The following is a 26,165-nucleotide window of genomic DNA, read 5'->3' on the forward strand; positions in this document are numbered from 1 at the left end:
TATATTTCTCTTACTAAAATATGCTACGCTATTTATCTCTAACCTGAAACATCAGTGTTGTAATGAGAGAAAGCATCCTGCACTTTGTCACGCTGTGAACTGGTTATTTTATTTCTGTTTTTTGGTATAAAAGTCTTTTCCTTTCACCATCATTATTCATGTCAGTGTTTTTTATTTGATGTCTTCCATTTTCAGAATTACACACACAAAAATAAAACTATACCTTCCCTCCACACCATGAATGAATGAAGCCCCTGATATCTGATATTTTGTGGAGGACATAAAGACAATGTCTCCCAGTTTGATGTGTTTTGCAACTAAATGTCCAACATTGACATGTCTCAGGTGAAGAATCAGTCCAGGTCCAGGTCTACTCTAAAACTGTTACGGTGAAATGTTTCTGCAGATCTCTCCGTAGCATTTTCAGTAACTCTGGAACGATCAGACAAACTAAAGTTGCCACGTCTCCTTCGTGGCAGAGCTAAAACTACCCGTGTACGTGTGGATGCAAGCTGAACCTTGAGCTGCAGTCCTTGAGTCTTTTTGTCTGTCCCCTGTCAGACCTATCAGAGGCCATCCTGCAGTCCATGCAGCGGAGCCGCCGCCTGCTCTTCGTTCTCAGCCCAAACTTCCTGGCAGAGAAGAGCTTCGGTCTCCTGGAGTGTCGTCTCGGCCTGTACCTCGAGAATAGTCTCCGAGCCTCTATTATCGCTGTGGTTTACCGCTCAGTCAGCAAACTGGCCTGTGTGGAGGTCCCTCAGCTCCGTCAGGCCACCATCACCACCGTCACGTGGCGAGGAACCCGATCTGAACCGCGGCGCTCTCGCTTCTGGCTCAGGCTGAGGCTGGCACTGCCCGTCCGCCCACTCGCTCTGGGCAGGAGGTTGATCGACAGCACGTCATCGCACTCAGACCTGGCTGCCATGGCCCTGCAGAGGGCCCAACGGATCCAGAGCCAGAGCGACAGGACCAATCAGAGCCGCCGAAATGGGCGTACCAATGTTAGCCGCAGAGATGGGCAGACGCGGCCCAGAGGGTACCTCAAGAGAGGGGTCATAAATATGGAGGAGGGGCCACAGCACAGCAGGAGCTGCTCAGGGTGCGCCGGGTTTATGGGTAATGTAGAGGGGGCAGGGGTGGAGCTTACAGTAGCGACGCAAACACAGCAGGAGCCATGCGACAGGACAGAGGTTCGTTCAGACCCGGTCCCAGAAACACACCCCAACCCAGTTCCTAACTCCGCCCATGATGCTCACTGCTCTCCTAACCCCACCCCCATACACCACCTAGATTCTGACTCCGCCCTCACTATCAGTCCGGAGAACAAAATGGGGAAACACAACCAGCAGCAGGCGGTGAGCAGCCCGAGGACGTCTGAGGAAGTTCTGCCATCGTAGAGGGAAAAGGGGTGGAGCTTGTGGTGAAAATGGCACCAACTCCACCCTTTGATAAAGACCTTTATTTTTAACTCAAAGGAGATGCTGCATTCAAATCACGTCAGGAAAATACAAGAAGAAACATTAAGATGGGTTTGTCCTGAGGGAGGCGATAGACAGCAAAGTCCAGGGAGTTCATCCTCTGCAGAGCAGGAGATCCGTATATTTCAGGATGATCTAAATGGCAGATCTTGAAGGTTCTTCTGCAATAGTACAAGAACTACGCTTATGAACAAAAGTACTGGGTCACATCTCCTAATTATTCAATTCAGGTCAGTTTGAATTGACGTAGGTGCTGTAACAGGAAACCATTGTTGCATTACTTCCCTCCTAAATGTTTCACCACGCTTTCAGGGGTATTATTTCAAAGTGGAGCTTTTAGGCACTCGGCCATGCAGTGACAGACTGTGTAAAGTAACTGAACGAGGTCTCGAGTGTTCGGGCGCACAGTTCGCAAAAGTCGCCGACGCTCTGAGTCGAAGGCAGCAGCGCTCCAAAGTTCCTCTCGCATGGCCGAGCAGCTCTTACAGCTGTCTTACGTAGGTGGTCCCGTACTTTTGTCCATATTGAGGAAGTTAACACACCTTTTAATAAACCAGTGTATTGTTTCCCTTATTTGGTCTCTAGTAAAACTGCATCAGAAACGCTGCCTTAAGGACAAACTCAGGGACAAAGTTTTCAGTGTCTTTCCTTAATTCACAAGATTTACAGCTCACAGTGAAAACATGAAACCAACACATCAAAACACTTTGAATCTTTAAGGCTTTTATACGAGAATCAACTTCTAATAAAATGCTGAAGTGCCAAAATCTGCAGTTCCTCTAGTGGCCTCTTGAGGCTCCAGCAGTGAGTCAGTCAGATGTTGAAATGTCTGATGTTACAGCAGAAATCAACGTGTTTACAAACGGTTTCGTTCTCTTTGGCTAACTCTCCTGTTTAAATGATCTTAAGGCTTAAAATTTGCATTATTGGGGGCGTGGCCTCTTTGATTGACAGGTGGACACAGGGGCTGCTGCTGCTACACCCACTGACGATAAATGACAAGAACATGAGAACAATCCAGGTTCATGTATCATGGATGAAAGTAGCTGATCAGCCCGCCATGACAGCTGCTAACAGAATCACAGTTCACCTATAAAATAACTGGAAATGCCTTATTTTTATATATCTTACTTTAGTCTCTGTGTTTTCTAATAGAAAAGGAGTCCCTCGTTATTTATGTTGATTAATGTTTCCACAGCCCCGTCTGTTTTCACCTGAGACCTTTAATCAGTGTTATCTTGTAGCTTTGCTGCTTCTGCATGTGCAGCTTTTCTTTGATAATAAAGAGATGCTCATCTTTACGTGGACAGACTGAACATGCTTGTACATGATGTGATAACATTTCTATAAAGAGACATTGGTTAATAAAAATCTATGTTGATGATGAGAATTGCTCGGCATCTGAAATTTCTTTTAATTATTCGTTTTTAGTGAATTGTGGAAAACGTGCTGAACAGTTGAGGTGATTGTTTGTGTTTCACCGTCAGATGTCTTGGCTCTTTGGGGAGCACATGTTTAATGCTAATGATTACGAGCTTCTTCTGTGCTTCACTGACTGAGGCTCTGAAATCTGAGCAGCTAAAATGTAGTTGCAGGACTTTTATTTTGACATTCTCATCAAACGTGTTTTCCTGACACAGGTTCAAACATGGCATGAAATGGAAAACACACTATCATTAATGAACATGTTGGTCCCCTGCTCCTCCAGTGCATCCTTTGCTGATGTGATAAAGAAAGCACTTCTGGGTCATTCACACAACTTCCTAAACAAATCTGATCCGTTGATGGTAACAAGTGACTTCAGGTGGGAAAATCAGCAGAAACGTAAACGAGAGGCTAAATCAGCACAAACCAGCAGGTGTCGCTGTTCGACCACCAGCCTGAGTGCAGCAGTTCCTGTGTGTCCAGAGTCAGTACGCACAGTCTGCGTATCGCCTCTGTTTTCATGAGGTTTATATATTTATCAGGGCAGCACGCATGGATGAATAAAATACCTGAATTCTTACTGTCAACAGTCACAACCCCCAGAAAGTCTTTCTACACATCACGTCCCTCCTAACCCAAAAGAGTGAAGTGGTTCCAAGAAACCTGTCAGTTATTAACATCTAAGAAGAAGCAAAAGAAATTAAGCCAACAGAAACAAAGTTACCAAAGAGAAGCTGCTCAGCTGGGAGACCTGAGCCTCTGACATCAACATCAGAGCCGAACCCAACAGGAACTGAGGAAGTAACAGGAAGGTGAAGCAAACACAGGAAGGCTTATTATTAATTAGTGTCTTTGTACTGTCTTCATGCTCTCCCATTCCCTGTCGGTCACTGGGAATGTAGACAGGCCACCTGCTTCTGCCGGAGTTTCTTCCTGTTAAAAGGGAGTTTTTCCTTCCCACTGTCGCCAAAGTGCTGCTCATAGGGGGTCATGTGATTGTTGGGTTTTCTCTGTATTACTGTAAGTTCATTACATGTAAAGTGACTTGAGTTGTTGTGTTTTGATGCTATGTAAATAAAATTGAATCGACTGGGCGAGATTAGGTGGCTGGTTTCAGGGAGTTTCAGTTATTGGTCAGCTGGCCGGCTCTTGTTTTGTCTTTTAATAAACTGCTCCTGAGAACTGCTGGTTGGACTCTGGTTTAACTTTTCATCTTGTGATTCTTTACTCTTAGAAATTATCACCAAAGTACAAATGTAAGCACAAACTTTACTGACACAACCGTCTCATTCACCGGAGAAAAGCCCGACGTCCAGGGACCAGGATGTGAGTGTATCCGTCCTGCGGCTCCTCTCCTGGTGATCAGGTGAGCTCGACCTTCATCCAGCAGGTATCTACCAAACTGCACAAACACGCCGTTTCCTCACTGCACAGAGGAGGCTTTGGCAGTTCACACGCCACCTTCAGCTGAGACACAAACCGCTGAGAGACGTATGAGCCAGAGATCAGTGACATTAGCTGTTTTTGAACTGCTGCACTTGTAATTAATTCATGTTTAAGTGGCGTCTTTGGCCGAAGCCCTGAAACACAACAAACCTGAGCGTTAAATTTAAATCATCCATCATCTCCTGCTCGCACGCAGAGATCAATAGCAGCTCCGTGTGCGGCGTGAGAATCCGTGCTCCGCCCCAAACAGCCAACAACAGTCACAAGCAAACTGGACTGGTGCTGCTTCACTGTCTGTCAGAATGCAGGTATGCTGCAGGGGGCGACTGCTCCGTCTCCTCGCGGTGACAGCGACGCTGTGTGGAAGTATAATCATTTCATGCTACAGTATTTAAGTATTTGCAGTTACTAAACCTTCACATTCATCGACAACAGCAGAAAGGTCGATGACTTTAACCTCTTAAGCCCCAACGCCCCCTGATACGGGGGCAAAAGGCAGGAGATCAGTTAGGCTTGGGGCTTAAGAGGTTAACAAACAGGCTCTATTACAGGTCACTTCCACTAACAAACCGGATGTTTCCACATGAAGAAACGTCCGTATCTCCGTCTCTTTTCTTTGCTTATCTCAGCAGCTGTTGAACTAATCCACTTCAAACTCTCTGGCTGAGTTTGGGGGCTCTGATGAAGAGTAGTGCTGAGGTACTCTGGATAAGTGGTTGTCATACTTTGGCTGCTTCCCGCTCCGGTCCATGAGTGGAGAAGGAGCAGCCGTGACATTAATGCATTCACAGGCCTCTTAACTCTAATTTTAATCATTTTAACAAAGTGTCAAAGCCTGACTTACCTAAACTTTAATTTCACTCCCAAACCCCTAAAAGAGGTTCCCGCGGTCTCAGACTAAAGCCTGGAATAACGGCGTGACTGTGACCGACTCTGAGCGTCGCTGTCACCGTGACCTTTACCCGCTCCTCTCATCTGTCTCTACCTGTCGCTCTTTACTCTGCTCGCACTAATAAAGCAGAAATGGCTTTTAAAGAAAAACAGGCTCATCAGCGTTTATTAATGCGAGCCGCTGCTCAGTCAGACCCTCTCATCGCTGCCAGCAGGACGCCGCCGCAGCAGCAGGACATCGATTAAAAGTTTAGTTAGAGGAGTTTCCTCTGGCAGCGTCACAGATCCTCTGCATGCATGTTGGTGATGAGCGCGACATCTGAACGCTGCAGTCTTCAAACTTTATCTACAGCTGCGCGTTAGCCTGAATAAACATGCTTCAGAGCCCCCGGCAGCCCCAACAGTTTCACCATCACGTCACTCGCCGCTTTGAACCCTTTTGACTGCTGCCATGTTGGTTTCTGGGAGCCGTACATCACCGTATTTACAGTGCAACGCTATCAGATAATGCTAGCTAGCTTCTATGGCTGCAACAAACTGGAGCTCTGACGTCTTGAACAGTTTATTAGAGGAACTGACCAAACAGGAAACAGAGCTGCACACACCCCATCAACCCCCCAACCACAGCGTTACCAGCTTAGATATGTGTAATCCAGTCTGATGTTCCCAGTGTGGACTGGTTCAACTGGTTATTAATTACAGCGTGTGTGTTTCCTACTGTACCAAAGGTCGTCTCTGCAAATTTACATTCAATGCACGCTTGCAACACGCGACCGCCGTTATTTGATCCACCATTGACTGAAAATTCCTTCGCCCACCTCCTCGACCTCCTCCCCGCATTTCTTTTCACTTTGACTTTGATCTGTTTACTCTGATTTTCTCTGAGACTCTGCAGAAACACGAAGACACAAATATACAGTCAGATGATCAAATAAGTACTTCAGGGCCTAAACTGGCGTTTTGATGTATCCGGATGTGGCGTTAGATGCTTGTACTGACTTCTGTCTCCTTACTTTTGCACAGTTGCTTCACTTCCGCAATGTTTTTAGTCCATATCGAATCCTCGTTCATCTTTCCTGAGCTTTGATCAGACCATAACTCTCTGTGTCCACTTTCGTCTTCCAGTCCTCTGACAGGAAGCAGAATTCAGAGCTGACTCCTCAAACCACAGCGGGGTGCTTGGATCCTCTGTGACGTCACTCTGTGGTGGTGGAAGAACTGTGAGACATCATGAAATGACAAGAATAAAAATTAAGGGTTGTTCGATCGTTAACCTGTTACAGCTGATGGACATTTACAGGTTTTTTCAGCATCTTTATGTATACAGCACACTCACACCAGCTCCATAAAATAAGCTAATGTCCTCTGACATCAATGACTTGTACGTGACAGGTTTGTCCCCGTCCACCAGACACTTGCCCCACAGCCCTTCCTGGGTGGGGCCCCAGTCGCCCTGGCCTGGGCAGAGTGAACTGGTCCTTTGATTTTGTAATCATCAGAGAGGTTTTCTGATCTCACTGATTGCCCTTATAGGCACCCAAACCACTCCACTGCTATAAGCTCTGCCCTCAGCCTGCAGTCACAAGCTGTGAGTAGGGGTGCAACGATACACAAAATTCACACTTTGGTGTCACGGTTTGATATTTTTTCGATACAAAAAAAAATGTTCATGTTTTTTTAATTTGTCATTTATTAAAATTATAAATATATATTTTAACTCAAAAGTACAGTTTTTAAATTTAATGTTGCTGAAACAACAAAGTAATAAAAATAAATCTATCTGATGGAGAAATCCCTCATCTTTGGAAAAGAGAGTTTATTACAGAGAAATGTCTCTTTCCAAAATAAAAGCTGTACTTCTGCTTCTTCTGGGCTATATTCTCAGCAGCATATTAAACATATCAGGTCCCCATAAGGAGAATCATGTGCTAACGGCTGTCTAAATGACTCGGTAAAGTTTGTAGCATGCTGCTTGTTGTTTTTGTCTGCTTCCAGATGATGTCGGAGTAAATGTGCAGTCATATTCGTTGTGTTCCCACTAGTGCTGTCAGCATTAATCTGAAATGACGTTAACGCCATAACGCGGCAAATCTCCGTTAACGAGCTACCGCGGATCGCCCCGTGCGTGGGGCTGGACGGCCAACACGTTAACGAGCTAACTGCGCTAACGAGCTAACTGCGCTAACACACTAGTTCCCACCCATGTAATTGAGCATTGCGTGGCACATCCAACATACTGGTTTACTTTAGTCCATGACGCGTTTACCTTCAGGGTCATACGTCACATGAAGACCAAAATAGTTCCAAACGCCAGATCTGAATGAGGGTGTGGGAGGTTCAGTTTGCCATGTTGCAACGAGCTTAGCTTCTGTCTTGCTAGCTTGCTGCGCTCAGTGAATCTGCGTTCGACTACTCCGCCTAGGCTGCACTGTCGAGCGCAGATCCACTGAGCGCTCAACACAGACAGCATCGTCCGAAGGAAAGTTGCTAAAATAAATTTAAAATGTTGTATTGTTCATACATATGCCTACCGAAAGCACTGTATCGAACGGTTCAATATCGATAAGAGTATTGTTGCACCCCTAGCTGTGAGCAGTAACTGAAAGAATGAAAGTGGATGAAATCAGTGGAAACGAGCTTCTTCACAAGGGCTCTCAGAGAGGGAGTTGATCATTTAGCAGGGACTCAGGTTAGCATCTGACCAGGGTGCCTCCTGGACAAGATGTTTTGGCCGTGTCCAGCTGGGAGGACAAGCGCCCGGTGGACCAGAGACCAGGGGTAGATGTTTGTGGGGTTGTTCGGGAGTCCTTGGAAGAGCTGGAGGAAGTGACCAGGAAGGGGACATCTGGGCATCTCTGCTCAGACTGACCCCTGACCTGGATGAGACGCAGAAACCTGTCATTTCCACAGTACGCCAACATGGAGGCTGTTAGCCAGTTAGCTACAGAGCGTGGAGGCAGCTCCATGGATGGTAGCTCACGAGGACCTTTAACCTTTTGTCCAAATACGATTCAGTGATGGTTCCACCTCATTGTGTGTGTGTGTGTGTGTGTGTGTGACAGTGAGTTAATTGTTGAGCAGAAGACAGTTGGTGTGTAGTTACTTATCATCACACAGAATGCCATTAGGACTCATCAACCATTAAACTCAGCGCGCGCACACACACACAGACACACACACACAGACACACACACACTCATCTATATTTAATATGCTGATTTCTGTTCCTTAACACAAATCTTACCATTTTGTTACAATAAAGTTAGGCATCCATGCCAAACAGGATTATCTCTTATTAAATCCATCAGCTACAGATTATAAACCCACGGTAAACCAATGAAAACGCTCACTGTGCACCAACAGAGACGACTGTGAAGTCTTTATTTTCATTTCTATTTTTTATCTATTTTCTCCTGGCTGGCTGTTTGATCCTCGGCGTGTCCACTCGCCCTTCACTTCCTCATTGTTCTCTAAACGCACATTAACCCGACGCAGCGGCAGGACTCTCATCACGTCTCATCAGGTTTTCTCTCTCACTGATCACTCCATCCAGGGGTCAGAGGTCAGCACCATCCATACACTTATACATGACGCATTACCTAAAAGCAATTAGCGCGACAACACGGCGGGTGCTCGGTCAGTCTGTCACCGCGTGTGTGTGTGTGCGTGTGTGTGTGCAGTCCTGACTGTGAAGCTCCCTCATCAATCAGCTAATTACTGTTAGAGAAGAATCGATAACGTTTAAACACACACACACACACACACACACACAGCAGTGTGTGAAGGCGCTCTTTATCTCGCCACTCTTCCTTCATTAAATGTTGTGTTTAAACAGGAGGTTAACGTCACCTGCAGATTCATATCCCAAATGAATTTCTAATTAAAAGTCTCTGTTATTCTTTGGCACTCGTACTCTGTGTTGTTCTTGTGTGTGCAGCGCGGTGCATCAGCAGGACACTGGGACTGTCCTTCACTCTTAGCCTGGATGCACAGCTCTGGCTCTGCTCTGCTTTTATGTATCTGAACATAACTGCAGTTAGCAGGTCTTTAGATCACTAAAACACACGAGACACTACACTGTGTCATTATCTGTTTAACATAAACTGAGGCAAAATGCTGAAACACTGGCTGCAGGTCGTCTGCTAATCAGGAGGTTCGATCGCTGGCTGTTCCAAACCCTCCTCGGGCCAGATACTGAACCCCGAGCTCCTCTCCGTGTGTGCACAAAGCTGCAGTCTTCCCAGCAGTGGACGTCCCCCCCTGAGTTCAGACCGTGCAGGCCTCAGTTAGCATGTTAAAGGTTAAAGTTCATTACAGTAATATTAGAAAAAGAGCCGACTGATGCTTCAGAGACTTTGAAAAGGTTCTTCGTGCCTTTATGTCATCCCAGCTTAACTGATGTAAAGCACTTGTTCAGGTCAGTGTGTAGTTGTAGCTGCTGCAGCTCAGCGGCTCAGTGACGCTGAGTGTTGCTGCGGAGGGCAGGTGGAGGTTTAGTGGGCGTAGACGATGAAAAACCCCAGAAACCTGAGCTCAGGTCCAGAAACTGAAACAAGTGGCGAGCTGAGAAAGCTTACCTGTGTGAAATGTGTCGACTCATTAGCTGCAGCACTCTGAGGCGAGCCAAGCTGTCGGGTTGTTTCCCGGGTAAGCCGGCGTGGATCGAGTTTCAGCCGGCCGCCCTCTTTAATGACCCCTCTCCCTGGCCGACACTCAGAGCCTGTGATCCAGAGCGACCCTCCTTTCACATTCCTGCCAGATTCCGGGTCCCTCCAGCCCTAAAAGAGCCTCCAATCTGTCGGACATCTGCAGCCGGTCTTAACCTTCTCATTAGAGATACCCTCCTCGGTCGGCCCGCCACGGACACGGCTCGCTCCCATCTTTCCCTCGGTCCTGCTTCGCTCTCAGGGGACCCGTGGCAGGGCCAGGACCCCATGTTGAGAACCCCCAGGGAGAAAGTAAAACCCATCATCTTTACCTGTGTGGGCGGATCGGGTGGAGGAGGATGTGAGGGGGCGTCTCTGGGGAGTCGCAGGCCTCCTTTTGTTCCTGAGAAGAGAGGGAGGTGAGGGCGAGGAGGAGGACGGTCAGACTGGTTTAACTGGTAACAGACGAAGAGCAAACTCACAAAACTTTCATTCTTAGCGTGCCTCGAATCAGAGAGCTTCCTGAAAACTCACCTGCTACATCTGAACACAGCATCACTCCAATGTTTTTAGTGTTTCCAGGAGTGCAGGAGACGCCCGCGTGACCAAAAGTATGTGGACACCCTCTGCTGTCCTCAACACAGGGCAGGGAAGTTTGGATTCAGGAGACAGACACTATCTCTACTTTCAAGATTAGGCTTCAAACTTTCCTTTTTGCTAAAGCATATAGTTAGGGCTGGACCAGGTGACCCTGAATCCTCCCTTAGTTATGCTGCAATAGATGTAGGCTGCCGGGGATTCCCATGATGCATTGAGTTTTTCCTTTCCAGTCACCTTTCTCACTCACTATGTGTTAACAGACCTCTCTGTATTGAATCATATCTGTTATTAACCTCTGTCTCTCTTCCACAGCATGTCTTTATCCTGTCTTCCTTCTCTCACCCCAACCAATCACAGCAGATGGCCCCGCCCCTCCCTGAGCCTGGTTCTGCCGGAGGTTTCTTCCTGTTAAAAGGGAGTTTTTCCTTCCCACTGTCGCCAAAGTGCTGCTCATAGGGGGTCATATGATTGTTGGTTTTTTCTCTGTGTGTATTATTGTAGGGTTATAGTATAAAACGCCTTGAGGTGACTGTTGTTGTGAGTTGGTGTATAAATAAAACTGAATTGAATTGAAAGGCAGGCGTCTCTCGGTGGTTGTCTGGGTGAAAACAGTTTGTGGAGTGTCTCAGTGAACTTGGACAGATAATCTCTGAGATTTGAACCTCTAACGTGTCCACGTCTTTGGTTTGAAACCAAACACCTGCAAGGAAATGAACCTTTGTGGCGACTGAGCTAATGTCAGCTGATGTTGGGGTCAGACTACGCTATGGGCCAAATCTGTGTCCTGACATCCTAAAGGGAAAAATAACAACTCTAAAGCTCATAAAAAGCTTTAGTTTGGCCCACACACCTTCTAATAAATAACTGTGTTTGCTGTTTGACATGTTTGACATTTAGAGTCCGACACTTAGAAATGAAGCACGTTTTATTTTTACGTTGGATAACGCTTTCACATGTAAACATATCTGATGGGTTAAGAAAATGTTTTTCCAAATAATATGAAAACAATTTCATGTTAATTGGACTCACATGTAGGCAGACGGTGTTATCAGACACGTTTTTATAGACATGGTAGAAAAATGAGATTTTAAAGTAAAACTTTGCATTTGAAAACAACACAGCTACATGATAAACATAAACAACAACAGCTTTGGGCACATTTGAATCAATTGTAATTTCAGCGATCATTGGAAAACGTTTGCTGAATTTATTGGTAGAATGTTCCTAAAAACACACCAGTATGGAAAACATCTGAAATATGGTTAACACCACCCACTGTGAACCATAAAAATGAACTTTTTCTGTTGTTTTTTTTAAACCACAAGTTTAAAACAGCAGTTATTTGTTTTAGTGATCATTTAAAGCTGGCTCAGAAAGTGAATCAGACCCCAATGACTCTTATGTTAAACACTGCGAGAAGGTTGGAGGGGTGATGGCCATTGTCCACCAGCTGGTTCTTTTAAGGCACCAAAGTCTAGTGGGGTAGAGTTTGAAAATGATGGTGGTTTGGGGTGACTTAACCTTAACTTTGGGACCTGAAGCACAGTTTGGCCCCAGAAACGGCTAATGAAAGGGGGGTGACTGCCTCAGTTTTGGTGCCTCTGGTGGAGATTAGAGGAACTGCGGTTTTTGGGCACTTTGGATTTGGCTTAATTTCCAGCCCCAGGGCTTAATGTTGGCTTCAGCACATTTCCAATGCCTTGGTCCATTTAGAAGTCTCTCGTTGAACCATAGTCAGTAGGTCCTCAGCGAACTCGCAGGAGCCAACAAGATTTCAGAAATGAACTCGTCATCTGGTCATAATGGCTCTGGTCCCTCACTGACATTCATGTGATATACATATATGTATGTAGAAACTCAAAGCAGCAAAAGTTTCAGTACGATTATTTTTATGTGGCAGTTTCGAATACAGACTAAACGCATTCAGGTGTTATTTTAGGCAGTTTTGTTAATTTGAATGTTTCATTAAGTTAAGATTAAGTTTTTTATTAGATCTATACTTAATAAAATGGTTTGGTTGCTCAGGCTCGTGTTTTTCTTTTTCAGTTGCTACTGTACTCTTAGCTTTTGGATTATTGAGTAAACAGAAGGCAATCAAGTAATCGTCATTAATATAGGCATCATAAAGGCGACGTAACGAGGTGTTTCCTTCAAGCTGTCATAGGACAGAGGTCTCTGAACTGTTTAAACATCTGTCCGTGTGGTCTTCAAGATCAATCTTAGGGTCCTTCAAGGCATTTTTTGATACTCAGTCCAGAACATTGTCTAAAAGCATAGTGAGTCCACTTGAACTTGCTGTTCTAAAGGATCAGCCTGAGATGTTTATGCAGTGAGACAACGTGAGTGATTGTCTTTCAGGGTAAGGACCATCTGGTTTCCTACGGTTCTTGTCTGGGAACCCAGGTGAAGTTCCACCGGCCCTCCACGTCCTTTCTGACAAAGGCCTGTCCCTGGGGGAAGCTGTGGGTCTTGACGCTGCTGGACGGACTGAGAGACATGCTGAATGCCAAATCTGTCCGGTTGCGAGGCGTATGTGGTGCAGCCGGAGGATGACGTGGGCTCGTTGGAATGAAGCCACTAGCAGAACTCCTGGGTTGGTCTGCACCTGAAGGCAACACAGGAGGGGGGAAGACTCTTTCTGCTGGTGGGTTGAACTGGATTGTGTCTTGTGATGGTGTCTGGGTTTCTTGTAGTGAAGACCAGTAAGAGTGATGGTCAGCAGGATTTTGGACTTGACTGAAGGCAGTGAGAGAACAGGTCTCGGCAGACGGGGCGCTGTAGGTCCTGGTCGTGGCTAAAGGAAACTCGTAATGTGTGCTCGCTCGAGCGGCAGTGAAGTCGTCTGGGCAGTTTGAAGCTGACTCAGGAGGATTTTCACAGTTTGCTTCTTGGCATTCAGCAGCACTGTACCTACAGCTGGTCTCATGTGTTGCTCTTTGACAGTAACTGTGGACTGAAGTGTCTGTGGATGTGACGACCGGAGGGCCGAAAGAGTTGGGATTGCATTCTGGGAATGAGGATGGATTGACGGCAGTATCGTAAACCAAACTCCTGAGGCTCCACTCAGAGGAGGATTCCTCGGATGTATCGATGGTGTCCCGATCCTTCAGTCCCAGAGTTCGAAGGACCCAGAGGTCCAGGTTTGGTTCTGAGCAAGCAGATGTCTCTAAAGACTCAGAGCAGAACTGGGCAGTGAGGTTCCTGCAGACTCTTTTGCTGATTTGTTGGGGGGGCGCTCGCTGATCACCACAGAAACTGTCAAAGCAAGCCAGGCTTCTCTTCAGCTTCCTCCTCCCATCAGCAGTTAGTTTCTATAAGAAACAAAGACAGAATAACAGCAGCGTGTTATTATCTTCTTTATCGGTGGCAAACATTTAATGCTTTGATAGAGCAAAAGACATTTTGGACTGATATAAAAGTGAACTTGAGATGTCTCCAGGATTAGTGATCCATGGTTTCATTAACAGTGTCCGAATGTTTCAGTTGGTATAATTTGTTGTACATAATTTTTCTACTTCTATACAAAAACATATTCATGTTAGAGCTACAGGGTGACGATGGATCTGAAGGCTGATGGGGTTGGTATGAAGTCAGCAGTGATGTGGACCCATACCAGTTTTTGTGTTAACGTGAGGCTGAGGGCATACCTGGTAGTTCACTGAATAGTTCCTACCTTCACCTACGACCATAAGATGGCGTTACAAGCAGTTCAGCCTCAGATATAAGGTGAGGAGGTCGGCTATTTGGAAGACTAGAGCATCCACATCGAAAGGAGGCAGCTAAAGTGGTTTGGGCGTCTAACCAGTTTCTTCAAGGCAAGTTATTTTTTCTCTTTTTGGGGGTCTATGACTAACAAGGAGAATCCCCCGGGCACACCAGGACACATGAAATATGTCTCTATGACTCTCAGCTGAGTAGATGAAGATCTGAGTGTCTTTGTTTAGACTGCTGGTTTATTTCAGATGATGCTGCACGGACCTTTGCCTTTTGTTCCAGGTTTCTCACAAAGGAGGAATTGAGGAATGCTCTGAGCTTGTTGTTCTCCTCCTGCAGCCTGGCCAGCTCCTCCTCCCTCTGCAGCAGAGTGTCCTGGAGCTGGAAGGATACAATCACATCACAGCAATGCAGATTATAAGGATACGAGTATATGAACTGCAGAGGTTCAGTCGCACACATCGACCGGTTCTTTTGAAATGTGTGACGGTTTACTGAATACACAGCGGATCATCTGCCTCCGTCACACCAACCCTCTGTCCTCGTTCACTACATCCATGAACCTCCTCTGAGGTCTTCCTCTTTTCCTCCTGCCTGCCATCTTCATCATCCTCTGTCCCTCCTCTGCACATGTCCAAACCATCTCAGCCTCTCTGACTCTGAGCTGTCCCTCTGATGGACTCATTTCTGACCCCGTGCATGCTCTCTAACAAATATTGCTGTCAGTTAGACGTGCTAGATGTTTACGTGCACAGTGTACCAGCTGAAATAAGAAGAAGTGTTACAGTAGCTTACTCAAAAAGGACAAAAGGGAACTGCTATACTTTGAGGGTCAGGTTGTGTCTTTTGCACTCCACGTTTAACCTCGGCTGCTGTGCTAACTGTAGTTTGTGTGCACTAAAACAATAATAAATTAAATGTGAGAACGTGTTGGTACCTGTTTGTTTCTCTGGAGGTGAGGAGAGAGATCTTCCGTCCACATCAGAGCAGCCGGAGGCGTGGAGTCAAAGACACAATGAGACTCTGAGAGGAAGACACACAGCAGACTTTACACTGGTGGCAGTGGAGGACTTAGTCAGACTATCTGCCCGGCTGAAGTTCTGGATTCAAAACCATGCTCTCAAAGTCAGAGGAGGCTTTTTATTACATCTTAACACAGGAGTGTATGCTCAAGATTGGAGCTCCAGCTGGGCATCAGAGATTTGGTTCTTTTGAAACTTGTGTCCACATAACCAAATAAATAAATAAATAAATAGATTTGTCTTAATGTTTCAGGCCCAGAGGCTTCCACCTGTGAGACCACCCGTTAGTTGCTGAGGTCCAATTTTAAACCCTCAAACTGAGGACTGATAGCTTGATTTAGACTTCTGCAGGAAATCTAGGTCCTAACTGACGTAACCAGAAACTCAATTTTCTCCTACACCACAACCTTGCACGCCATTCAAGTCTTTGTGGTATGCACCGACCCGACGTCCAGCTACATTTCTCTGGAGGTGCACATCAGGTTACATAGAAGGTTCCGGTTAATTACGGCGTAATTCTGACACCGAAGCATTTTTCATGTGTTAGCCGCTGCTATCTTAGCTTTTTGAAGGTGAGGGGCGGGGCTGACCTTTCATTCGCATGGTAAACCATGGCTCGCTTTGAGCTGACTCTAATGTGACCCTAATTTAAAACACGTTGGATTTAAAAGGACTTGAAACCAACTGCCGCGACCATAAATGAGCAGAAGGCTTTTATCCTCACAGACTTCTATATAATGACACTTCTATTTAAACCAGAGACGCTGCCCCCTGCTGGCCATTAGTAAGAATGCAGGTTTCTTCCATTTCATCAGTACTGGTTTCACTTCTACCACATCGAAACTTCCTTTAATTGTTATTAAAAGTCTTCACGACAATGCGTGGATGGTTATAAAGTCCTTGGTCTTTGGTCTTGAGGCTCTGATTTCACATCAGCAGCATCTAGTGGTCGTTAGAGGAGCTGCAGCGTGGAGAAACCAGGGCAGGGTATTCTTGACAAATTGGACTCTTGGAGAAAGAAGAGCCTGAGAAAATTAAAAGATGAATCTTAATATAAACTGTTCTGGATGTTTCCATCTGCAGCAAAGAGCGCTGAGACAGATCGCTCATGTTGAACCTGCTGGGAGCCTTTTGTGTTTGATGAATGATCCTCCAGCTCGCTGATTCCCACTCTGCTGAATGTGGCATTTATAGAAATGTAGAATAATTCCTTCCATGAAGAATACATCGCAGTCAGCAGAGTACAGCTGCCTTCTGCATCCTCGGCCTCTCACTAACTGTTACTATCTGATGCTGTTAGTTGGACTCACCCCATTCGGGTGATGACTCGTCACGCTGCTCTCCGAGGTCGCTGAGGTCAACGGGGTCACGGCCCCAAACAGAGGCCAGGGTTTCCATGGAACAGTCAACAGTGTCTGGGCCGAGAGCCAGGGCCTGGAGCATGAGATGGTGATGGTGAAGAAATGGAGAAGGACGGGGAATCCCTACAGAGAAACAAATGAAGGGAGGGAGGGAGTGTGTTTTTATACTTGTGTATCTATCTTTGTGGGGGCTGTTTAATCCTTGTGGGGACACGTTAGCTGCTCCACACTTTGGCTCGCGGTTTCAAAGAGTTGTTTGAGGTTCAGACTAGTGTTGATATGGTGACGATCAACACTTCAGAACGCAAAAGTATATGGACACCTGAACACTGAGATATCTGTACAACAGTGATGCTGTCTGCCCCCTACAGGCAACAAGAGGGACTGCAGAAACCCTGGTGTGTTTTTCAGCTGCATGAACAAGACCAAGCCAACTCTGATGGACCTCTATCAAGGCTGTTTTCAAGAATAAAAAATGTACCTAAAGAAGTGTGGCTACTCTTACAGAACAGAAGAAATCTTTTTTCCTCACCATGAAAAATAGAGCCAACAAATACCAAAACAAACAGCCATTTTTATTCCATTTTTCATTGTTGTTTTGGTGTATTTGGACCAACATTGCTGCCAAAACTGTCATAAAACTACTGTAGAAAAGGATCTACTACAGAAATGCTCCAGGGGGTGTTAGGAGGCCACTCCTGTAAACATTTCTATGAGAGTGCACCCCTACAGGTCACAGATCACAAAACAGGAGCAGTAAAACTACTGCCTGCAGCAACACACAATGGGGAAAGTGCACACACTCCAATTAGTTGTTGTTTTTTTGTTTTGTTTTTTAGCTCATTCTGCACTTAAAATGAATTTAATACAACATTTTAAAATCAAATCCAAGTATTGGAGCTTTATTGCAATTCTGGAGTTGAACCTGGAACTAAATCGTCTGATATTTAGCGTTAAATTTTGGGGGCAGTTCAGCAGGGACTAGAAGATATTTCACCCAATGCTGCGCATGTTTTTAATATTCTTGCAGCGATCACAACCTTCTTCATGGCTTATTTCCTTTGAAAGCGCTTCTGCAGACCAGAATGTCCATTTTAATTATTACCCCTTCACCCATAATTCCCCCCCCCCCCCCCCCCCCCCCCCCCAAAAAAAAAAAAATGCAAGTCCTGTCATCCTGTCAAGCATGTGTGCTACTTGTGGATAGAAAGCAATTAAAAAAGTTAAGTTCTGAAATATTACAGTAATGTTTTACTAAAATTTACGGAGCCCCGCAAGGGACATGGGAGAAAAAAAAATTAAGACGGACTTTTGCGAGATCTCGCAAAACAAACTCGGGATCTCGCAAAAGTTTTAGCCGCATTCTTTGGAGGCCGCCAGTTCGAAGCCGACCAGGAGGTCGAGGCACGATGTGCCGGGAAAGCGGTGTTCCTCCCGGCTGTAGTAGGACTCGACTTCCCGTTAGCTTCGAGCTAGTGGGTGTCAGATCTCCGAAAACGTCGGAGCACTTTTGCAAATGTGTGATGTCAGATATCTGACGTTTACACAACAACATTCACGCCTCAAAATATCTTAAAAGTGTATTTTGTGACCCAGAAAGAGGAATATTACAGCTAAGCAGCTGCCGCCATTGTTGGAATTCAACTTTTGCGAGATCCCGAGTTTTTTGCAAGATCCCGCAAAAGTCCGTCTTAATTTTTTTTTCTCTCATGTCCCCTGCGGGGCTCCGTAAAAGTTAATGTATATAAGGTTAACTTCATTTATACATTAATGTTCTGTTACTTATAAACTGACTGACATGATGTTGAATCTGAACATATTCAGTAAAAGGACGAGATGTTACAATCCCTGATAATGCATCTCATCCTTTTACTGAGTATGTTCAGAATGACTGTCATTCTAAACATATTCAGATCTGATTAATAATAATAATTTAAAAAGAACATAAATATAACAAAAACCTTGTAAAATATTAACTGAGTGTGTGCCATGCATCACAGAGCTCAGATATTTTACACATTGACAAGAAACTCTTCAAAAAACATCAGAGATCTGCTTCTTATAGATTCGATTTAATGTTCTACATGCAGAACTGTTGCTTAACAGTCCAAATCCCACCTCTGTGTTGTTTTGGTTTTTGTGCCACCCCATTTAAAAACTCCCCCGTGTCCCTTTGAATCTCTTAATTCAGACAATTCAGGGGAAAATGGACTCTAACCATGGGGGGTGGGGGTGGGGGGGTTACTTTAGTCAAAATACTCTCACTACTTTGTAAAACTCTTATTTAACACAACACTACTGTATTTAAAGTCTTTGTAATCCATCTGAATGAGTGCATGAAAATCAACTCATAAGTCTTTTTTTACATTTCTGATTAAATATTCCCACTTCCTGTGGGCTCGCTCATGTTTAAAAGCTGGAAACGCCCCTGACTGTAACTGTTATAATCATTAAATGTGCAAAGTACCGGCATAAGAATGGATAGTTAAAAAACTGAACACTGAATTAAAATAACTGCACCTTTCTCAGTAAGCACAATCATTTTGACCACACAGATATGAAGCTGTGTCCTAAACCTTTTAAATAAACCTGTTTAACCTGCGCCTCTCACTGCACCTGCCTGCGCTAAAAAAGTCCACACTTTAAAGCAGCTGCGTGTTCATCGTGTTTTCTACCTGCAGAGACTCAGAGCGCAGGAGAGCCGCGGGGCGCAGAAGTCTTCCCGGGTTTTCGGAGTGCGTGTTGCGCGTAAAGCTCAGCGGACTCTCGCTCGGGTCCCGAAAGAAGCGGAGACGGGCTGAAATGTCGCGATGCCCGGTTGAGGGTCCGGCCAGACTGCAGCCGACTGCAGCTCTCACAGGTGTGCGTGTGCAGATCCGTCTGTGCAGTCAGCTGAGGACGGAGCTGAAGGTCCCCCCTGCAGGCACGGCGCGGAAAAACTCCTGAGTTCATTCATTCAGGCGAAAGCGGCTCAGCGCACTGTGGAATATTCAGAAAAGAGCCACACGTGACAGGATCAGTGGGCAGACTGCAAACAGCATTATGTGATACTGTAGGGGTGTCAAACATAAGGCTCTGGGTCATGTTAAAGAAGCACAGCTGTAGTAAAGGAAAACAATCAGATTTGTGCTGTAAATGTGTAAAATGACAGAAAAAGTATTTTCTGTATAAAAGTGTCTGCAGTGGGACCAGAGAGAAAAGGTGAGAAGCTTTCAGTCCGTTAATTGTTTATTACTCATTACTTTGGTGGGGTGTGAGTGGGAGTACGGGGTTGTTCTCAGCAGGACAAAAATCATGAAAATTAAAAGTTGGAAGTCCAAAATGTTTGCGCTCTTTCATATTTTATAAATGTCGTCCAGATGTTCGCGTTGGAGTCTCTGCTGGGCCAGTTCTGGCCCCGGGCCTCATGTTTGACACTCCAGTCCTCGAGCAGTCCTGGAGAACTACGACTGTAAAATAAACTTCTGCTCCTGCTGTGGATGCGAGCGATGAGGAAGAGATGTTTTCAGATGTGGTTGATGGAGCTGGAATGAAAATGATCAGGTTTTAGGTATTAGGTACACCTGTTCACCTGGTCTCCTTAAGACAAACCTTTCATTAGCCAATCACACGGCAGCAGCTCAGTGCATTTAGGCATGACCAGGATGTTCACAGGTTTGAATGCAGAGATGGAGCAAGTGTAACCTGTCTGCAGCTGCTAGTGCTGAGATCACTGACACACACACACACACACACACACAGAGTTAATCTGCAGTCTGACAGCAGGTCTGTTAAACTGCAGCAACAATTAGGAGTCTAATTCACAGACCGGCATTCCAGCGAGGTGACACATTAACGGAGGAAGAGGGACGAAGAAGAAAGGGAGGAGGAAAGAAAGAGGAGGTGCGGGCAGATACATCATTTATTTTTATTTGAGTACAATACAGCAGCTCTCTGCTGGGTCAGAGGTCAGAGGTCGGCTGCAGCAATGGCTCTCAGGCTCAGATCGTTTACTCTGGTCTTGAAAGTCAAGATCAGGCTTCAGGCAGCTCTTCACCACCAGCCGAGGACAAATCTGTTCCCCCACCCCTGCTGTGAGACCACTAAACCATTAAAAATGACTTTCCCCATCAGCTTTTGAGGCTGGTTAAGCGCTTGTAGATGGGGCGGAGTCTGGGGGGTTAATGAGCTCCACCAGCAGACCTGCTGCTCATCAAATAGCAGCAGTGTGAACACGGCGGCCATATGGCGAGCCTGCAGGAGAGGGCAGGTTCAGCACAGTCATGGAGGAGGCAGTTAAAGGAGCTCTCCAGGTTTAAGATGTCAAAGTTTCATTAAAATATAATAAAGACTTAAAATAAGACTGAAACTGATCAAAACCAAACCAATAAAAGCTGAAGTGAAACGAGCTTCCAGTACAGACGGGACGGTCTCAGATTCACTCCACATTTATGGATTGAGTTGCATCACAGGTGGGGTCTGGAAAAAATGGATCTGCATCCAGGAATTGGACATTGTGACAAACTTCAAATCCACCATCACAGCTTCAGATACTGCTGGGATCATTCCAGCATCTATTAACAGAGATGTGTCTGAGTGTATCGTCTCTGACATCACTGGAGGAAGTCTGGTCCACTCCTCTTCACAGCGTTGCTTCGAGCTTTGCAGCATTCGTCCATGCACAGCTCTCTGAGCTCTGCAGCACTTTGATTCTTTTTTTCTTCAGTCGTTCTGCTGCAGATCTGCTGTGCTTGGCTCATCAGCTGTGGGACAGATGGCCTCACACTGTATACGGAGGAGTTTGTGGTCCACTCGGTGACTGTGAGGAGCCGAAATCCTCACCCCTCTACCGCAGTACAAGCCTGCTGCTGTCAAACATGTGTGGCACAGCGGGCGCTGCGTTGGACTTTTAGGCCCCTTTTGAGGAAGAAATTGAAAGGTTGTAGGTTTCCCCTCTGAGCTCCAAGGATGGACTCTGTGTTTGGTTCAGCTCATGCTGAATGAATAATTACAGGGTGTAATATGTCGTGTGCTGTAGTTCATCGGAGGTTTGGGTTTCGTAATTTTAAGACCTTCTGAGGATCAGATGATCTTTTATTGTCTGCTCGAGCTCAGAGTTGATGATTTTGTAGTTTTCGTGTCGGCTCCTTTAGTTGCACATCGCATCTTTCTTTGACGACCTCCACGCTGATGAGAGCTCAACGGTCTCTATGGAAACATCCACCTTGTGGTAGCACCAGAGGAAAAGTCAGAGGTTCGTTAAAGTCAGCAGCGCTGTGTGTGTGTGTGTGTGTGTGTGTGTGTGTGTGTGTGTGTGTGTGTGTCGGTCAGCAGGTCGCCCTCTCAGCTCCTCTTTGAAGTGTCTCCGTTGCAGCCGCCTTCTTGCTGAGCTCTCATTCACAGCGCTGGATCAGGACGCCCTCTGCCAATTACACGGAGCCTCCGGGCTGCCGTAGCTCACCAGCACGCGTCCGACAGGCAGCAGGTCGGAGGATTACTGACCCGGCGAAGCCAGCTGGTTTCGTTTGGTGTCTGCTGAAGTGTCTTTGAGCCAGGCGCTGAAGCTGTGACACGGGTTCCTGTGCGGCTTCGTCATCACTTCCTCAATAAAAACATCCGTCCTCAGTTCAGTGTGAATTTAATGAGAGCAGTGAGGCAACAAGTGCTGTTTAACAGCATGTATGTTGACCTCTTCATCAGCACCTGATCAGCAGCGTGTGAATTTAACAAAACACACAACCCGACAACAACAAAGGTGCACAAAAAACTAAAAAACTGCAAATGTAAAACAAAAGCATAAAAACTCTAAAAATTACAACGAGGAAAAAAGAAGAGACACAAAGTGAAATATCTAAAATAATCCATGAGTCTCGACGACGTCTGCAAACACTGAATATTTTACATTTATGTGATTTTAGACAGTCGGCTGTATTCAGAGTCATAGAAACGGAGGATGTGTGTGTTTGTGAGTGAAGAAAAGCTCACGTTTTAATGTCGCTGCGTTTAACACCTTCAACCGGCCTCCGGTGGCGGCAGCAGTTAGCCGATAATTACCCCTCTGCAGGGCAGTATGGAGGGCTACAGGTGGGCTACCTGGTGGTCTCACACAGCTTCAGTGGGACAGATGTTAAGTCCCGCCCGCCCTCCTCCTTACTCCTCCTCCCTGCTGGGATCCTAATAACAGTGGGCCGGGCGGCAGGATTTGTTGGACAACAGCGGCGGCTGCCTGACTGCCAGCAGCCTGTTCTCCGCTGGACGCCGCCTCAGCTACACCCAAACCTGACCTCGCTGTGATTAAACAATCTGCTGCTTCACTCAGAAAAGTTTTAACTGGATCCAGGAGAAGCCGGTGAACCCGCCCAAGACGGTAACCATCAACATGACCACAGTCGGGGAACCGTAAACCACATTTCAACACTCCCACGCCAATAACAACCTTCACTCGTCAACCACAGACCCTCACACGTCCCCATAAACCACGGCGTCTGTGCTGTACGCCACACAGGAATGAGACTGTCTGAGCACGAGCTGCAGGAGGCACGAAAGCCTGAAAGCCTGCATGCAGCGCTGAGCTGCTGCAGCCGCACACCAGACACAGTAAACTCCTCTGAATGTTTGGAAGCTTCAGCTCTGTGTGAGCGGAGGGATTGTTTGGAGCTAGAAGTGACCGTGGAGTGCTTCCTGATCACCTGATGCTAAGTTGATCACCTGCTAATTTGTGCTCATTAACATCCAAACAGGAAGTCCAAGAAGAACTGCAGCTGTTCTGGAACGAGGGTTAGGGAGAATCAGTTTTTATAAGGTCCAAACTGACCACGAGCTGTAAACTTAAAGATGTGCTGCACGTGAGCAGCACTGATAGCGAGCTGCAGTGGTCACTCTGCAGCTCGCTATCAGTGCTGCAGACGCCGTGAATGAAGAGTGTCTGAGACTCGAGTCCGAAAGAACAAGAGCGATGCAAAAAGACGAGAGTGTCGTCCAACGCAGGACGAAACACGGCCAACGCGCTGCTCGAGGTCACGTTTATGGCTCTGTGTGTGTGTGTGTGTGTGTGTGTGTGTGTGTGTGTGTGTGTGTGTGTGTGTTAACCTGCCTGGTTAAACCTGAGTGTCTCCTGTGGAGATAAGCTGAACACACACACATTAACTACCCCCCTCAAAACACAAACATGGACACACAGGACATGTAATATCCTCGTTACACACACACACACACACACACACACACACACACATCACACCCGGCCATCATTCCCAGCTCTGTGTGTGTGTGTGTGTGTGTGTGTGTGTGTGTGTGTGTCGCTGGCCTCGTGCTGCTAAGCTTCTTTTACGTGCACAATGGCGCCCTGCTGGCAGCTCAGGGCCAATTAAAGCCCTGTGAGAGAGAGAAACACCTCCAGGCGTCTAACCTCGATCGCCCATGGTTCTGATCTCTGAGGCGGACCAACCAGCTGCTTCACCTCCGCCATGAAAGCAACATGTTCTCATATTACATCAGTTTATCAGTCTGACAGGTTGGCAATCAAATGTCTTCAACACATGAAAACAGTTTGTGTGAACAGACGGGAACATCAGCTGAAACAGCTCTGACAGAGACGTCTCTGCTTCACGGGCTTCGATCTCTGACACAAGTTCGCTTATTATGTTAGTGATGGAGTCAACCGATCAATAACCTCAGTGACGCTCACAGGTCTGCAGAGGTTGGAGCTTCACCAGGAGCAACACACCAACTTGTTTAAGGGACACGTTCAGCCTGTAGTCTGCAGAACAGCAGAAGGCATCATATCATCAGATGTTTATCTTAGTCCATAAAGTGCTTTTGAGATGTGCAAGTCAAACTCAACTAATGTGGAAGGCAGAAATACAGAAAAAGAACGCACGCTGTGAACCTTATAAACCAATGTTTTATATTGGTTATCACATGTTTAAATCAAGACATTTTACAGTTTTTTGGAAAATGTGCTCTCACTTTGAATTTAAGGGCAGCAAAAACGTTTGAATGTCTGAAAGGCTTTTGATATGTTTTCATGTTCTATTGTAATTAAAGTTGCAGTTTTTGTTCACAGCGTTTTTGAATCAGGGTTTTTAAACTAAATTAAGTTTGCATCCTTTAAAGCAGGGGTGGGGAACTCCAGGCCTCGAGGGTCAGTGTCCTGCAGGGTTGAGATCTCACCCTGGGTCAGCCCACCTGAATCACATCATTAGTTCATTATCAGCCTCTGGAGAACTTCAGGACATGTTGGTCGTGTCCAAATTCATGGGCTGCATCCTCCTGAGGACCCGGCCTTCGCGGTCTATGTGGGTCGGGTCCTCAGAAGGTCGGGTAGGCCGGAAGTAAACACCTGTGAAATTGGACAGTCGAGCCTTCTGATTAGCGTCAGCGCTGTCTCGGTGGAGTTTAATAAACTCGTCCGTCTGCTCCTTGCTATCTAAAATATAACAGGACACTGGAGTAAATTCTCGACCGTCTCACACTTCTGTTTAATCAGTTTTCTGTTTGACGTTTAGTCAGCTGTGTGAAAACCAAAGAGGAACCCACCCGATGGATTAATAAAGTTTTATTTTATCTAATCTAATAACTTTAATCTCAGCCAAGCCGATTTACTCACGAACAAATAAAACACTGAAAAAAGCCCAACAATAACATTTTTAGGTTGTCTAAGTGACTTATATATTACGTTTAACCCGAGCAGCGAAACTCCGCGGTGATCTGAACATGATGTGCCGGGAGTTGTGCCGTTCTCGGCCGCATCAGTGACCCTCGAGCTCCCGGCGAGCTATCGAGCTGGTGGGTAGCAGACGTCTCTGAAAACGTCGAAGCACTTTTGCAAATATGCGATATCTTGATAAACGAGCAGATATTTGATGTTTACACAGCTACTTTCTCGCCTGAAAATATGTTAAAGGTTTATCTTGTGACCCAGAAAGATTAGTATGAGTAATTTTAAAACTTAGTAGCGGCCGCCATTGTTGGAAACTGGAATTGGCTGGGCCGCGCTATGAATTCTGGGATATGGTGGGCCACGAAGGACACACCCGACCCATCCTTCAAATTCAGGGAAAAAGCGGACGCATTTGTCGGCTGCATTCGGAGGAGTCCACGAATTTGGACAGCCTTCGGCGCGTCGCTGTGACGTAATCGGTCTACAAATGCGTCCTCAGGAGGAAGCAGCCCATGAATTTGGACAGGACTGTTGAGGAGGTTATTTATCCATTTAAATCAGCTGTGATGGATCAAAGACACGTCTAAAACCTTCAGGACGCCGGCCCTCGAGGCCTGGAGTTCAACACCTGTGCTTTAAAGGATTGATTGAAGCAGGAGGATGCTGGTGGAGGTCGTGGTGCTTCCATGTTTCACTACAATACTCAATAATCAAAATCAGTTTATGCTGATGATCTTTGTATATATGAAGGTTTTCACCAGATCTGATCTTATTTAATATCTTTACATTTTTTAGTTCCAGTTGTGTCCCTGATGTTTCCATCTTTCTGTTTAAGCAGACCCAACATGCAGAATGACTCTTCATGTTATTCTTTACCGTCTGTACCTCCAGCCTCGGTTCATATTCTCTTCTTTAAAGGTTTGTTGAAAAATAAAGAATTT

The 26,165-nt window shown here is 46.0% G+C and overlaps 2 protein-coding genes across 3 annotated transcripts; one reads left to right on the top strand and one right to left on the bottom strand.

Moving 5' to 3' along the window:
- The first annotated feature begins 100 nt into the window (after positions 1 to 100).
- Positions 101 to 4,339, top strand: LOC146502887 (uncharacterized). The gene has a single exon (XM_085131621.1). The coding sequence runs from the start codon at positions 588 to 590 to the stop codon at positions 1,395 to 1,397; it is 810 nt and encodes a 269-aa protein (XP_084987747.1). The 5' UTR covers positions 101 to 587; the 3' UTR covers positions 1,398 to 4,339.
- A 7,071-nt stretch (positions 4,340 to 11,410) lies between these two features.
- Positions 11,411 to 21,726, bottom strand: gmnc (geminin coiled-coil domain containing). Of its 2 annotated transcripts, XM_085183791.1 has the most exons (5): positions 19,259 to 21,726; positions 16,533 to 16,706; positions 15,138 to 15,223; positions 14,465 to 14,581; positions 11,411 to 13,797 (listed from the first exon to the last, which is right to left on the bottom strand). In XM_085183791.1, the coding sequence occupies exons 2-5, from the start codon at positions 16,663 to 16,665 to the stop codon at positions 12,865 to 12,867; spliced, it is 1,269 nt and encodes a 422-aa protein (XP_085039917.1). In that variant the 5' UTR covers positions 16,666 to 16,706; positions 19,259 to 21,726; the 3' UTR covers positions 11,411 to 12,864. The 2 variants fall into 2 exon arrangements, with proteins under 2 accessions (XP_085039917.1, XP_085039918.1); XM_085183792.1 differs by lacking the exon at positions 19,259 to 21,726 and having other exon boundaries at positions 16,533 to 17,703.
- Between the last annotated feature and the right edge of the window lie 4,439 nt (positions 21,727 to 26,165).

The sequence above is a fragment of the Neolamprologus multifasciatus genome, chromosome 14, assembly GCF_963576455.1.
Source record: "Neolamprologus multifasciatus chromosome 14, fNeoMul1.2, whole genome shotgun sequence".
Lineage (NCBI taxonomy): Eukaryota > Metazoa > Chordata > Actinopteri > Cichliformes > Cichlidae > Neolamprologus > Neolamprologus multifasciatus.